This window comes from Rattus norvegicus, chromosome 1 (genome assembly GCF_021556685.1).
Source record: "Rattus norvegicus strain SHRSP/BbbUtx chromosome 1, alternate assembly SHRSP_T2T, whole genome shotgun sequence".
NCBI lineage: Eukaryota > Metazoa > Chordata > Mammalia > Rodentia > Muridae > Rattus > Rattus norvegicus.
Genome location: NC_141534.1, coordinates 269,362,255 through 269,377,456, shown reverse-complemented (window position 1 = coordinate 269,377,456; position 15,202 = coordinate 269,362,255). Strand labels below are relative to the sequence as shown.

The window sequence follows — 15,202 nt, the reverse complement described above, 5'->3', positions numbered from 1 at the left end:
ACTTATTAACACCAGACGGCTACGGAAACACTGTGGTCCTGAGGAGCTCTGTCCTTGATCATAACAATGTCCCCTCTGGAGACAGCCCTTAGCTGTGTGTCCAGGTATGTTCTTGCAAGGTCTTAATCTGCTGCAGGATCAAACATCACTGTCATAAAACTTAAAACTCACGAAGAGGCAAATCTGCAGAAAAGCATCTGGGCCCATGTTCGAAGGGGGTGCCAGCATGCTGACATGTAAGAACTTCGTGACTAAATTTAAAATGTAGATAGAACTGAGAAAGGATTGAATGGGGGGCTTCTCCCACAATGACGACTCTGTCAATTGACAAAAGGTTTGTAGAAAACAGTTTGGCCACATGAGTTAAGAATCATAAAGATGGTAATGTCCTGTAGTTTTATGACTGAAAATAAATCAAAGGGAAACACAGCTGTCATGGAACAGAGGTCATGGGAGGGAAATGTAGGTCAAGACCCTCTCTTTCAACAGTCTCTGTGGTAGAGGAGTACAAAGGCAGACAACAGACACACAAAAATATGTGGAGAAAATGTTGATACATTTACCGGTACGGTTAATATGATCAAGAGCTAAAATGTGTGAGGGTAGCGCCTTCACTGATAAGTTGATAATGGTATATCAGCAGTCAGGGATAATTTATAGACTCTGGGACTGAGTGTAGAGGGAAGTGACAGAAAGCCTGGGCCCAGTCGCGAGGCCACGAGGTCAATTCCTGGCACCCCAAATTTAAAAAAAAATTAGAAACGAACTTTGAAGGTGGGGATAACATACCAAAGGGGCCTCAGGATTGTTAGAAGGTGATGGCCTGAAAATAGGGAGGGGGGACACCCAGGGAGCCATTTTGCAAAGCCAGCTCCTTTTTGCAACTTCAAAGCGTGGGGATCTAGTGGGAGTGTACATGGAGCTGCTGCTGGACCAGTGTGAGACAATCCGTGGGGACACAGGCAGAGGAGGCAAGCAAGCAGAGCCTCGCCTCGCAGGGAGTGGACACAGAGGGCAGATGAAGCATCCTGACAGTGAGTAGCTTCTGAGATGTGACAAACTGGGGAGCTGATTGGTTGGTGGATGAGGAGTGGGGAGTAAACAGGTATGAGGGTTGGGGGAGAGGAATCTCATGGGGCTTTCAACTCCCAGGAAACTGATAAGACACACACTCAAAGGACATGCTGGGCATGGTCTGTTTCCCTTCCTCCGGGTGTCAGCAGACAGTCCCTGCTTCCTACCACTGTGCTGACCCAGCACTGACCTCCACAGTCCCAATTATGGGGGACCGGTTCTGGGGCAGGCTCTCTGCTTCACCGCACCGGAGACCCTCAAGGCCTGTCAACTCAGAGACTGCTGCAGCTCATCCCATAATCCCATGGGGACCTCAGCTCCCTAGAAACCGCCGAGCATAGGAATACGCCCTTCTTCTGTGTTCACGGACCTTCACTCCCCACTTGCATTCCGCAGGCACTAAAGTTTCCTGAAGTAAGTCTATGAGTTGTTGACGAAGGTCCCAGGAGCCAAAGACTCTTCACAACTACATGAAAAACTTAAAAGTACTGTTCAGGAACCCCAAACCTACCTCCCCCCTGAGACAGGAACACTGGGGAGATCCAGGACCAGGGGACCCTCGGGTCACTTTGCCCCCTGCATCCCGTGCTAAAGGGTTACAGCGAGTACCAGGATTTGGGCAGGCCTGTCTTTTGTCTGGGTGACTCCTCAATGCTTTCTGCAAGCCACTGTACAATGCAACAGAATAGAACAGAGTGACTGCTTTAGCTGCTTCTCATCAAGGTCTGCTGCTGTAGGTCGATGTCTTTATGCAGGCGAGGGCTGTGATTGGGTAGTGAAAAAGTAAGGCGTGAACGAAGGTTTTGTAAGTTGGGGGGAGGGGGAGGGGAGAAGATCCAAGATGGAGGCAGAGAAGGGCGACCCAGATCCATGTGGCCTTAAACGGCCACAGGTTGTTACAAATATTTCTTAAGGGATGGATTTTTATAGGGCAATTTATCTTATCTAGGTGGGCGGTTTATATCATTATCAATTGGCTGTGAGTTTATTGTGTGGACGTTTTGTGGAGTGTAAATTTACTGAGATAAATTACTGAGATAAATCTGATTGATACATTATAAGCTTATTGAGTTTTGATTTTAACAGGTTACTGGGAGTTGTGACTATAACCACAGGGGGTGGTTGCAGGGAATATAAGCAGAGTCCAAGACAGGGAGCTACTGGGACCTCTAGAGTCTTGATTTTAGCCGGTTGCTGGGAATGTGAGCAGAGTTTGGCGTCAGAGAGCAAAGAGGGCAGCCACCGCTGGGACCAGAGAACAGCTAAAAGTAGCGTGGCGTGGTGCCCTGGAACTGCCATGGCTGAGATGACTTTACCCCACTAATGCCATGTGGTTGGACGATGACGGCTAGCGAGGGACTGTGGATATTTTTAATATTTACCACAACAGGTGCCTCTTTGAAAGACCTCCAGCCAAGGTTCCAGAACTCCATGGTCCTGGTGGGTGGGTGGGCAATGCTTATATACAGACAATACTGCAAACTGGGGGGGGGGGGGTGCAATCAAACACTCACCTATGGACAGGAGAGTCCAGGCTTGCACAGAGAGCTCCTGCAGTCCTGTCTCCCAAGAGGACCCGCAATGATGAGGTTAGACCAGGAGTCAGGAGGCCTGGCTGTCCCACTAACCGTGGGTTAGCGACACAACCTCTTTGTATCCCAGGGCCTCATCCATACCGAGTGTTGGATAGATCGAGTGTGAGAACATGTGGGACAAGGCCACAAAAGGGAAGCACTGACATACGACGGAGCAGAACTCAGGATGCGGATGCCGATCAGAAACCTGTTGAGGCCTAGCTCCTCAGCCAGGAAGATAGCAAGTGAGACCGTATACCTCTCCTAGGCTTGGAGACGGGATAAAATGCCCTCTACTTCCAGCCACCTGTTCTTGGGGGGACAAGGGGTGGGGGATGACCAAAGTTGACTCAGCAGACAGCAAACACCTGCTCTCTGAAACACAGCCTAGGGAAGATCACACTCCTAGAGGCTTCTGTCTGACACCTCAGTTTTGCAGAGGTGCACCCTAGGCTGGACTTGCACAACTAACCATCAGCGTACTTATTTCTGGGATGACTGTGGGAGGCACACTGGGTCCTCCATCACCTCTGTTCATCCTTCAAAGAGGTTAGAAGTTGGGGTTGGGGGCAAATCAGGAGGTTAACAGGAGGGAGCTGCAATTCTGTGTTTCAGTCTATGTCCAAGCAAGAGGTCCACTTCAAGGAACAGCAGTGGGTAATCATCTACAGGGTCCTTCCCAGGGGAAACCAACAACTGTCCAAAACTCAAGGCTGCACCAGGTACTACAGGGCACAGTCTCTAGGGGGATGAATGGGGAAATGAAAATCTGGGAGCCCAGAGCAGCTGTGGAGGGCACTGAGGGATGGAGAGGAGTTTACTCGGTGACAGTGGCAGGAGAGGGAGCGGGTCACGTGATCTGGCACAGTGGCTCTCAGGATTCAGATCCTCTGGGAAGAGGAGAAAGTAAGGGTGCTGTGCAGAAGGAGGAGACTTGCCAGAGGACTCACAGGATGAGGTGGGACCTCTTAGAGAAGGAGAAGGTCACTTAGAAGCTTCAGGAAGGGGCAAAGCAGTGGCTGGACTTGATCGGATTTGTAGGGAAAAGGCTGCTGCTATGTGGAGAACAGCAAGGAGGGGCCCAGAGGACCCAAGGAACTGGAGAAGTGCAAGCAGAGAATGGGGCCTCGGGGAGGGAGGCTGCTCGGGAGTGGAGATGTAGATTCAAGAGACTACGCATTTAAAATCAGGGCTAGGGAGGTGGCTCTGTGGGCACCAGGCATGCTATGCCAGCATGAAGGCCTGAGCTTGGATCCCCAGCACGCACATGAAAGCTGGGAGCAGTGGTGTGTATCTGCAACCCCAGCACTGGTAGTAGAGACAGGACAAGCCCAGGGCCTCACTGCCAGCCTGCCTCGCAGAAAGAGTGAGTCAGGGGTCCAGCAAAAAAGTCTCGCCTCGAACACTGAAGTGGAGAGTGACTGAGGAGGAAGACATCTGACATCAGCTTCTGGGTTCGGGTGAGCAAATGCCTCCTCTTCTCCACACATGCAAAAGCCAGCGAGCGGGATTAGAAACAAACCAAGCCCTCAGAATTTACAGCCCACTGAAAGACACCTTACCTCTGGAGAACAGGAGAGTGTAGATGGCTGGTAGAAACAGATATGGAGGCATGTTGTTAGACCTACAGGTGGGGGGAAAAGAAAGCAGGCATTAGCAGAGAGCTCTGTGACCAGTCCCAGCACGCCTCTACAGATATACCCAGGAACAGGACACCAGAGGCCTCAGGATGATTACTACAGTCTGGAGAATCAAGCCCTCCTAAACCACGAAGGCATTTCCCAAAATCTAACTTTAATCAGCTATCTGACATAGTTCCTATTAGCATTTCTACCTCAAATCCCATCAAGGTCCTCCACAGCCTTTTGGAGATTTTCTGCCTAAAAGGTCCCCAGTCTCAGCCCTGCAAGGTCCCAACAGGCATATCATCCCTTTAAAGCCACTCCCTCCTCCAGAAACAATCTTTTGAGGTGAGGGCTGGAGTTGAACACTATCAGGAGACATTTCTCGGTTACTAAGATTGTCTGCAAAGAGGAGCTGCATGTCCTAGTTTGCTTTCCGATGCTGTGATGAAACACATGGCCAAGAGCAACTTGGGGAAGAAAGGGTTTATTCAGCTGCTGTCATTGAGGAAAGCTAGCAGGAATCTGGAGGTAGGAACAGGAGCAGAGGCCAAGATACTTACTGGCCTGCTCAGCTCCTTTTACATACAACCCTGGAAGGACCACCTGACAGGGGATGGCACCACCCACAGTAGGCTGGACCTCCCACACCAATCTCTAATCAGGGAAAATGCCCTCAAGCAGTTGTCCACAAGCCAATGTGACGGAGACATTTTCTCAACGAAGGCTCCTTCGTAAATAATTCTAACTCTGTCAGGTTAGCAGACACAGCCCTGCACACTCAGTGATGCCAGACCAAAAGTGCCAGGAGACCCCCCCAAGTGCTGGGGAGGCTGTTGGCCTGCTTAGAGGAGTCATGTGATTCCAGATCCTGGGTCACCAGCAAGGCAGACTCAGGACTTTCCTTCCTGTCAGCATGTAGTTTCCCTTACATCCTAGACTGGATGTGGGACAAGCCCCTGCCTGACACCGGGGGAATCAGATGGAGGAGGCAGTGTATGAGAGGGAGTGAGGGACTCAGGGAAGACTTCCTACTCCTTAGCTTTAAAGTGGTTTCTGGGTTTCCAGCCTCTGACCCCGGAATGTGCATGTGCAGAAGTCAGAGGCTCAAGCCTGTGCACATCAAAGGATGGTTCACAAAACCACATTCCCAGCTGTCTGTGTGGAAGGGGATGTGGGAGGATCCTGCTTCCAGGAGGGCAGGAAACACGGCCCCTCAACTTCTACCACAGGGCTACCCTAAGCAGCGGCACCTTTCCTTTTATCTGCCTCTGCTTGCCCAGGTGGGCGTTTTCAGTATCCTGCCTTCCTGCTCATTAAGACGAAATCCGTCTTGGCATTCTGCAAATAAATAGGAGTTGCCTGGAAAGTCACCGGTGCTAGCTTGACGCCATCTCTCCCTCCCGTCCCCTGTTTTCACACAGCCCACACCAAAACTGATTGTCTCAGTGATTTGCCAGATACCCAATGCTTAAGACTAGGGATGAAGACCTGTACTTCCTGCCTGCTACACAGGACGAGAGCCACACGCTCGATAGCTAACCCAGATTCTCACCTGCAGAGAATGGGAGGGACCTTCCAGGGGCATCTCTGTGTTTATATACTCAATGACTTTTTTTTTCATACCAAGATAATAGGACAGATTGCCGCTCGTGAACTGTTATTAAACATTCCGCAAAGTATCATTAGCCCTCCAGACTCTCCTAAACCAATGGCTACAAGTATCCAGTTTATTCTCATCTCACTACATATCAAGATGTTCTTATGATATTAACTCGCTAATGCTCCGTGTCAAGAATTTAAGGGGATCTAACCGTCTTTCCCCAGCTGCCCTTGAACTCCTGGGCTCAAGTATGCTTCAAGAAGCTTTTTTTTTTTTTTTAAATAAGCACGAATTGTGCAGTAAAAACCAACAACCACTATTATCGAATAGACATTCATTATAGGCTGCCACCGGGCTCTACATAGTGCAGTCTTCTCCCATAACCCTCTAGGCCAGCCACTGAGAGTGTAACACCTTCATCACAGATGCTATATTACACAGCTGATGACTCGAGGAGAAGGTCAAGCAAGGGAGAGAGACTGGGACAGGAGACCCAATGGGGCATGGTGGCAGAAGTTTGGAATCCAGGAAAAGGCTATGAACTATGGGGAGGAACAGAGGAAGAGAATCCTGATGGTATCTTACACCCTGAATCCAGTCTCTGGCAGCTTTAACCAGCTCTTGCCTGCCTTTAGTTCCCATACTGGGGTGCAGGGTGAGGTGTCCAGGGCCCTGGACACTCCTGTTAGTGACCTGCAGGAGGAGGAGAGTGTTTGCAGGTCCGCCTCGCCAACCCCTTTCCATTACAGAACCCCTCGCTCACTGCTTCCTTTCCATTGCCTACGCATGGAACGTTATTCCGTGCTCCCAGGCAGCTGGCAGATGTGGGAGCTGTGCTCAGACCTTCCCGTCCAATTGCTACACCTTTGCGGCACCTGTGTCAGGTGACTGAGGTCTGTGGCTAAATCATTCCACTGTCCGCAGACTAAGAATTGCGTTCCTCAGACACAGCAAGGAACAAACGCCAATACAAGGCTGCTTTTTAAAGAACATCACTGTGGGTGAGGGTCGGGGGTGGCTTTGCAGGACTGCGCCCGTCTCTCTTCAGAGTGCGAGGAAAAGGGAGACTTCCACCTCATTAGAAAATAAAACCTCCACAAATATTAGAGTGCCCCTTGTACACTTTCCCCAATCTGCAGGATGGAAACCTGAGTCCTTTCTAACAGCCAATGTGTGAACAGGAAGACTGAAATCATAGGTAGTCTCCAGTCCGACCAGGATGTCTCTGCTGTGTTTTGCTATAACAATCGTCTTCCTTGTCTCTTATGTAATATATCTTGCTCAGGCCCAGAGACTCAAGACAAGGGAACATTTCTGCTAGTCTGATATGCCAGAGAATGCCCTTTGTCCTCCCCATCCTCTATTTCCTCCTCTTTCCCCTTCTCCCCCCTTCTCTGTCTGGTTGAAACAGGGCATTGCTATGTTGCTTAAGCTGGGCAGAAGCTGCAAACTATCCTCCTGCTTCAGCCTTCCGAGCAGCCGGAACTACAAACGTGAGTCACCTCACCCGGCCAGGGATACCAGTCTAAGGCTTCCTGGGGAAGGTCATGTTCTCCTTAAAGAAAGCCAGCAAACCTTCAGAACCCAGAAGTCTCACAGCCAGAACCGAGCGTGAAGGGGTGATAATGAATGTGGAGACCCTGGAAGACTGATTGGCCAATCACAGAGGCCCCCATTCATCCCACATCTGCTAAGGCATCTGTAGACAGCTTTGGGCTCCCTTGGCTGATGACTGTGTCTGCTCTCCAAGGCTCAGGACTCAGATGCTCTGCAGGGAGGAGCTGGAAACCCTGCAGAGCTTGGGGGATGGGGGATGGGGGACAACACATGGGGTACTGAGTCAGGAGTCGGGATTCCAGCCCAACTCTGCTTCAGGTAGGTGGGGGCTCTGCAAGCACTGACCTCCATGCTTCTGCTTTTTCGTCTATAGAATGGTTCAGATCTGGCTGATCTAATAGTGGGACGACATGAGAAAAACCTTGCGAAGATGAAGAAGTTCACTTTCTACACGATGGTAAGAGATCCCTATGCTAAACTCACTGATTTCACCCAGCAACATTCAGTCCTGGAGGGTTCGTGTTAGCACATCCACTTTCACAGAGGACGGAAGAGACTTAGAGACTGAGGTGGAACCTGAGGCCACACAGAACTAGCGAAGTGCACACCTGGAATCTAGCCCGGGTCCTCTCAGCCACGTCAATACAGGTGGATATCTAGGTGGATTAGAAGCAGGAAGAAGCCAGCAAGAGACCTGAGCATGAGCCTTTCTGGTAAATTCTTTCACTTCAGCCGCTCAGCTTTCTTCTCTCTATAATGGAGGTGACGCTGTCCACCTCTTTGCCTGAGAAAGGTTGGCAGGATGCCACAGAACTCCAGCACAAAGGCGACCCTTCCTGATTACAGATCGGGGGAACCTGGTTAAAGAGCAGTGACTAGCAACACCAGGAGGACTAGGGATAGCGACCCTAACTTGAGTAAGTCAGGAGGATGCACTGCTGGAGATGGGAAAGGCTAGGCCATACTGAAGACGAAAGGGCCAACTGAGGCAGAGCCTTCAAATGTATTCAGCTGTTCTAGAAGCAAGGTCCCAGACTCCCAGACGGAAAAACCTCAGACATGCCGAATCCTGCTGCACGGTCCCTCCAATGGCCCTGTGTAAATAACACAATGGGCATTCTAAAGCTGTCTTACTGTGGGGCAGGGGAAGGTTTTAATTAGCAGTTCTATCACAGCCCTCCTCTTGCAGAACACTGGCCCAAGCATACCCTCCATCAGAGCCACCCTGTCACCGGAACAGCTCTGATTACCCACAACACACCCTCGAGATGGAGCCTGCTGGTATCCATCACAGGAGGGAGAACCAAGGGGCCATCCTAGGATCTCAGCCTGTCCCTCCTGCGGCTCCCTGCCAGCTGTACGTGGCTCTACTCCGGCTGCACATGGTTAGGGTGCTGGAGTGGAAGCTTTATAGGAGGATGACTACCTACACAGCTATGGGGAGTTGCTGGGGCAAGACTCCGTTCTGTAAGCAAGTCCGATAACTCACTGGTTTGGACTCTGGAGGGTCAGACATTGGTACGTTACTATCTGGGATGGGGTGGATTTTGTTCATATTCACCCCAGGAAAAGCTCATACAAGGCCTCCACATTACAATCTTCCTTCTTTTTAGTTTTCGGGGTTGCCTGGTGCACACGCTTATAGCCGGCCCACTGTTCTGAAGCACTTCGTGACGCTGTTCTCATTCCCACTGACGTAAAGGTGGGACTTTTCTGTTATCCAAAGGCATTTGTTAAGCATTTGCCCTGACAGAAGAAGCCCATCCGAACGAAGATCATTTACTGTGTGATTTAATCGTGGCCTCTGGGAAACAAACCAGGGAGAGCAATCATTACCATGGGGCTAGGGAAGGGTGACATAAACAGGCCACGAGCAGATGGTCGTTTGGGGACAGTAGAAAACATTTGTCCAAGTATATAGAATGTGCTACCCCACATGTGAGTCCCCAACTGTGGGGTTTGAAGGCTCAGCACCTGTAACAAGTCCCATGAGGAGGGGTTGGTGCGGGGCGGGAGGTAGGAATATGCAGCCTTTGGACCGCTGCTCAGTTTCGCTGTAAACTTAAAGCTAAAAAGCTAGCCCTTGAGTTTTTCCATCCATTCAACCACAGAAACACCAGCCTGTGGCTGGCCTGTCCCACAGCCTGCTGAAGGCAGCCGTGGGGATAGACTGGTTTGACTTTTAGCTCCGGGTGGGTAGATCCAAACCAGATTTGATGAGATATACTTCCTTGATGGATTTTCAGACACGCTGGGGGTGATAGAGGAAGGAATCCTTCTGTGCCCCTGGCACACGGCCTCAGAATCAAGTCTAGGAAATTCCACACCCTGGAAGGGAGCTTTGAGCTAGCCATCCACTTCTCTGACTTGCCTTTGACGTTTTCCTGTTTCTTTCTCAATAAGATCATTTCGGAACAAAACAGACTTTGAGGTTTTAAGACCGAATCTATATGCATTCAGAGGGGTCTCGGGTTTATTTAATCAAGGAAGCTTATAGTGGGGTGCCCTACCACTAATGGTCATTCATTCTCCGCACTGAGAAGTCCAGGCTGACATAGGCAATGCTGCACGCAAACACAGCGGAGCACCATCCCTGCTTTCCCTCTGCCTAGTGCTCAGACTTTTAAGTCAGTTTTTCAATGTGCTGAGCCCCTCCCACTTTGTCTCAGCCCGCCACCGAGGGTCTGGTCCCCAGCAGGCTGGAAAAGGGCAGAGAGCCGGGCTGAGCCAGGTAATGTTTGCTGCGGAGAGCTAGAAGTCAGCACATCTCTCCCACGCGTGATTTCTGCGAAAAGCAGAGCCCTTGCCTTGCTCTCAGGGCAGTGAACTGTTCTCGAGTTCTTCGGGAAATGACTTCTTTGAAAGGACGGGGCTGTCTGGCTAGGAAACCCGTGGAGATGCATTAGCACCTGAGTGCTCATAATGCGGAGTGAGGAGCGCGTTCCTAGAGCTTTTTTAAAAAACTACAGCCCATCTGCAGTGGCCAGGGAAGGGGTCCCCGCGACCGCGCCAGACAGCTCGGGTTTCACCATCCGCAGCGCCCGCCCCCTTCCCGGTCCCCTACATCCTGAGCCAGCACCCCTTACCTGGTGCGGCGCCGCATGCGTTCTCCGGGATGGTATCCTTCCGGGAGGGTATCCTTCCGGGAGGGTAGCTTAGGTGCGTGAGGACAAAGCGAACAAAGCCCGCGGCGCTCCTCTTGACTCGGCAGGTAGGGGCGCGGGCACGGGCACGGGCGCGGGCGCGGGCGCGGGGCTGGGGCTCCGCACTATCGCTTGCCCGCTTACTGGCAGGGGTGCGCCTCGCCCTGCCCCGCCTGTTGGAAGGTGAGGGGTTCCCACCCGCGGAGCGCGCAGCTGCTCTGCAGCGGCGCAGGCTGGGCTCTGTTCCCGGGGCGCAGCCACGTGGGGCACCTGTTGGTCTCTCCCAGCGGAGGCGGGCCAGACCGCTCGAATGCAGCCTGTGAGGATCCCTACGTTCAGCGTGAGGGCGGTGCAACCGCTGCTCCGGGGAACCGCGCCCGCCTCGACTCTCTTTCTACTGGGCAACCCGCAACCGCAGCACTGTAAACGCTTCCGAGAGAGCGGGCCGCCACAAACGGTGCACTGTGGTCACAGAGCGCGTTGGCTATTCCGCAGGTTTTATCGATTCCACACCTGAGGAAATGTTGACTTTGGCCTCGTTTCGACTTGTCACGGTTTCTGCTTTTTGCCAACCAGCCTGTTAGTTCTTGCAGTTGGGTGATTATTGGGCAGCATTCTCCTTTTGACTTAGAGAGCGCCAGGTATTTAAGCGTCACAAAACAAAACTGTGCTTTCTGGCAGGTACTCTGTGCACATAAACTCTCTTTTTCATACTTAATAAAAACTACATATTATGTGCTCATTGGAAAAGTTTAAAAAATAGAAAACAAGAGAAAACAAATAGAAAAGCCACAGGTACTCAGCTACGGAGCACTAGGAAAAAGCTTTCATTTCCTCCTACAAAACCTTGGTTCATTCCGTTGAAACTTGATTCACCTGTGTTGAACATCTGTGGTTTGGGCCACCACCGCTCTACCTGTTCACCCATTGCTACTGCTCAATGCTAAGGCCTCAAGTGTAACACCGCGATCAAATGTCTTCCTGGGGCTGCCCAACTACATCTGGAAACAAAGTAATAAATTCCCTAGACTACAAGTAACATACAAGAATTACATTTTTCACACTTGTGTTTGTATGTGCAGGTGTGTGCACCGGTTTTGTTCCTTTTTTCTTCTACCACAAGATTTTTGAATATTGAAATCACATTGGCAAGCTGCGGGGCAAGTGCCTTTGCCCACTAGGCTATCTCCTTGACCAAGGTCTGGGTTTTTTGTTTGTTTGTTTTTAACATAACTATCTTCCGGGAAACTGATCTGTTCCCTATTTTCTGACTTTTCCCCAGTATCCCTGTAAATGTCAATCTGTCGGGTAAATACCCAATTTGTACTTTTACACATTCATTTTAAAATCTGTTGCATTTCATTCTGTAGTTCTCAGTTGGTTTCCAACTTCTGTCAAGAGAGCTTTCAGGGAAATGCACTCCTGGCAGCTTTTTTTTTTTTTTTTTTTTTTTTTTTTTGGTTCTTTTTTTTTTTCCGGAGCTGGGGACCGAACCCAGGGCCTTGTGCTTCCTAGGCAAGCGCTCTACCACTGAGCTAAATCCCCAACCCCTCCTGGCAGCTTTGATGTTGCAAACTTCACTGGAGAGGAAAAATGGTTATTATATTTCTTTTTCTTCACTCAACTCTCCCTCCCATTAGCATAAACTGGAGCACCAAAAAGTGAACAGATGAGTTCCAAGCCGCTCCTAAGTGCAGCAGGTCACAGAGGGGACTTGGCTCCACCTCATACCGGCAGCTTTCAGAGAAATGAAAGGCACATGTGGAATTTCAAATGTTTTAGTGGTGTATATACAAAGGACAAAACCAAGCAAAGTCATCTTAAAATTAACCCACATCCCACATATTTCCACAGGCAATCAGTTCATACTGTACTAAGCCTTCAATGCAACAGTGTGCACAGTCAACAGTGGCACTCGTGGTGAGTGGCCTGTCTGCTACAGACAGCAGCCCTTAGGAAGGCACCTCTGATAGACACACACACACACCCCTAATTAGGCTTGCCATGGAAAAGTAGTTTCAACTCTGAGCATTCCTAACTTTAACCAGACTTTGGTTCCTTTGTGGATCCTCCTTCCACCCTCCCCCTCCCTCCCAACCCCCTAACACTAGGTAGTATAGAGGGGAGAAAACCCCTAAATAAAGTCAGGGGAAGGAACAGGGAGAACAGTGGAAGAACAGTAGCCAAAGGTCCGTTTTATCTGGGATTAAAATGAAAACTTATTGCCATAATAGTTCTGTGCTGTGTGAGGCAACCAAAAGTCTCGCCACACCTAACACTTTTCTTTACCTGATTGGAATGGCTTCACATTCACCTCATGACTAAACCCTCAACAGAATTGGGAATGTAGCACTTCACTTGCCTGTGTTCTATTCTACCACTCCAATCACTCCAGGGAAGCTGGTGCCATCTGGCGCAGAAACAACAGTTGCTGTGAACCTTTCACCAAAGTAGTAGGGACAATTAGAGGGTATGCGGAGTACAGTAGAGAGGTCACTCACCCAGCCAGAGGCTTTTGTCTCAGAAGCTCAGCAGCTATGGACAGTGCTTTCTCTTCAAAGATTCATGTGTTATGCTACAGGGAATTCCACAAAGTTCCAGCTGCCCCAGGAATCTGCCTTGGGTTTTTTGTTGTGCACCCCCCCCCCCGCCCATGCTTGGTTACTAATAGAGAGTAACTGTTTTTTGTTTTTGTTTTTTCCAGGACACAAGGTTTCTCTGTAAAGCCCTGGATGTCCTAGAATTCCGTCTGTAGACCAGGCTGTCCTCGAACTCAGATCCCCTTGCCTCTCTACCTTCTGAGTGCTGCGATGAAAGGTGTGTGCCACCACTGTGCAACTAAGTATAAAGCGCATGTTCACAAACTGCCCTGTAGTGTTTCTGCTGTGTGTGTATGTGTGTGTTCTAAGTTGAGATGAGAGCTTCAACCCTCTTGAGACGTGAATATGGTGGAATGACCAGAGCTCTGGAGTTGGCATTGTGGTGTCATGATTACTGACCCTCCAATGCCTCACCTCCATAATATACTTGGGGAGTAATATACTCCAAAACATACTTGGGGAGGCAAAGTCAGACACACTGCAGACCAGCAAAGATGAGCTTCCTCGTGCCAATAAGCAGCCACCAGTGACACAGGGTAGTGTGACAGTGAAGAAAGGCTTAAGGCATCATCCCCCGGTTCCACAGGGAGCCGCTCTGCCGCTAAGTTTTAAAACTTTGTGGTGGTAACAGTTGTTGACATTTAGTATAGGCTCCGCCCCACAGTTACCTGGCAACAGCCAGGTGCATCTGACTCACTATAAAAGGGGCTGCTTGTCCCCTTCTCTCTCTTGCTCCCTTCTCTTCTGGCTCTTGCTCCCTTACTCTGTTCCCCCTCCCCTTTCCCTCCTCCCTCCATGTAGTCATAGCTGGTCTCTACACCTCTTCTCTCTCTCTCTCTCTCTCTCTCTCTCTCTCTCTCTCCCCCCCCCCCACCTCTACTTCCCACCTCAACTCCTGTCTCCATGTCCTAAATAAACTCTAGTCCATACTATATTTGTATTGTGGCTGCTATTTCAGGGGGAAGGGATGCCTCAGCATGGGCCCACAGAGGCACCCCCTTCCACCTTCCCCAACACCATACCGCACCCCCACCCAACATATCCCTGACATCTTCCTTATCTTTTTATAAAACACAACACTGGTGCCGACACCTGGGATTTAGAAACTTGAAGATAGTCCTCACCCCTCTGGTGAGACCTTTCCAGGGAGGCCCCCCAGCCTGTCTAAGGTGTATGGCTGTCTCTACTTGAGACACATACCCATGTGAGATGATCCAGATAATGGAGACGGCCACACCGGAGCAGCTGAGTAGTGCTGAGGATGGCAGACTCAGACTTCTGCCTTCACAGAAACTCCCGACTGAGCTAAAAGCCACACTCCTGAAGACACCTGTGTGCGTGCATACAGCAGTTCTCTGTTTCTGCCCCTAAAGTCCCCACTACAACTTCATCATTACTGTTTCTTAGTCCCACCTCACTGGGTTGACCTGAAGCCCCAAGTCACACAGATTAGCTTCCTTTGGTTCAAGAGGACGTTCCCTGAAATCTTGACACTTATAAACCTCTGTCCAGGAAGTCACCTGTTGACAGACACATCACCTCGGGTTTTAGTGCACTCAGCTAAGGGGACCTAAAGCCCCAGATAGAACTGGTTCCCTTGGCCTGGTAAAACAATCGAGTTTATATGGATCATGTCAGGCACCCAGCTGGAGTTTAGGAATATCTGTGAATCAGAACATACAGCTGACATACTCAATGGGCGAGAAATAAAACTCAATGCTGTGCACACTGAGCCAAGTTGGAGACCTCTGCTCTGTACGCTGCCTGCGGGGGACTGGGTTCAGGTGACAATCCTCCAAGGATGAAATTCCAGTTAGCTTCCATTCAACTTCCCAGGGCCATGTGGAATCTGAAGCAATGTAATATGACTCAGGATTCTGGACTCTTCCAAAAGCTGTCTGGTTTCTCATGGTGCAAGGGTCATCCTTACCACACCACGGCAGCCACCTGCAGTCATGTAAGTGTTGTAGCATCTGTGGAAGGACAAGAGGGTCCCCAAAAGGCCAGCAGTAAACACAGAAGAGCAAGG

The 15,202-nt window shown here is 50.2% G+C and overlaps 1 protein-coding gene across 1 annotated transcript in view; it reads right to left on the bottom strand.

Moving 5' to 3' along the window:
• Vwa2 (von Willebrand factor A domain containing 2) overlaps positions 1 to 10,727 on the bottom strand; it is a 40,265-nt gene extending 29,538 nt beyond the window's left edge. The window contains 2 exon segments of the mRNA NM_001432174.1: positions 4,211 to 4,272; positions 10,517 to 10,727. Coding sequence (NP_001419103.1) covers positions 4,211 to 4,272; positions 10,517 to 10,533 — 79 coding nt within the window. The 5' untranslated portion in view covers positions 10,534 to 10,727.
• Between the last annotated feature and the right edge of the window lie 4,475 nt (positions 10,728 to 15,202).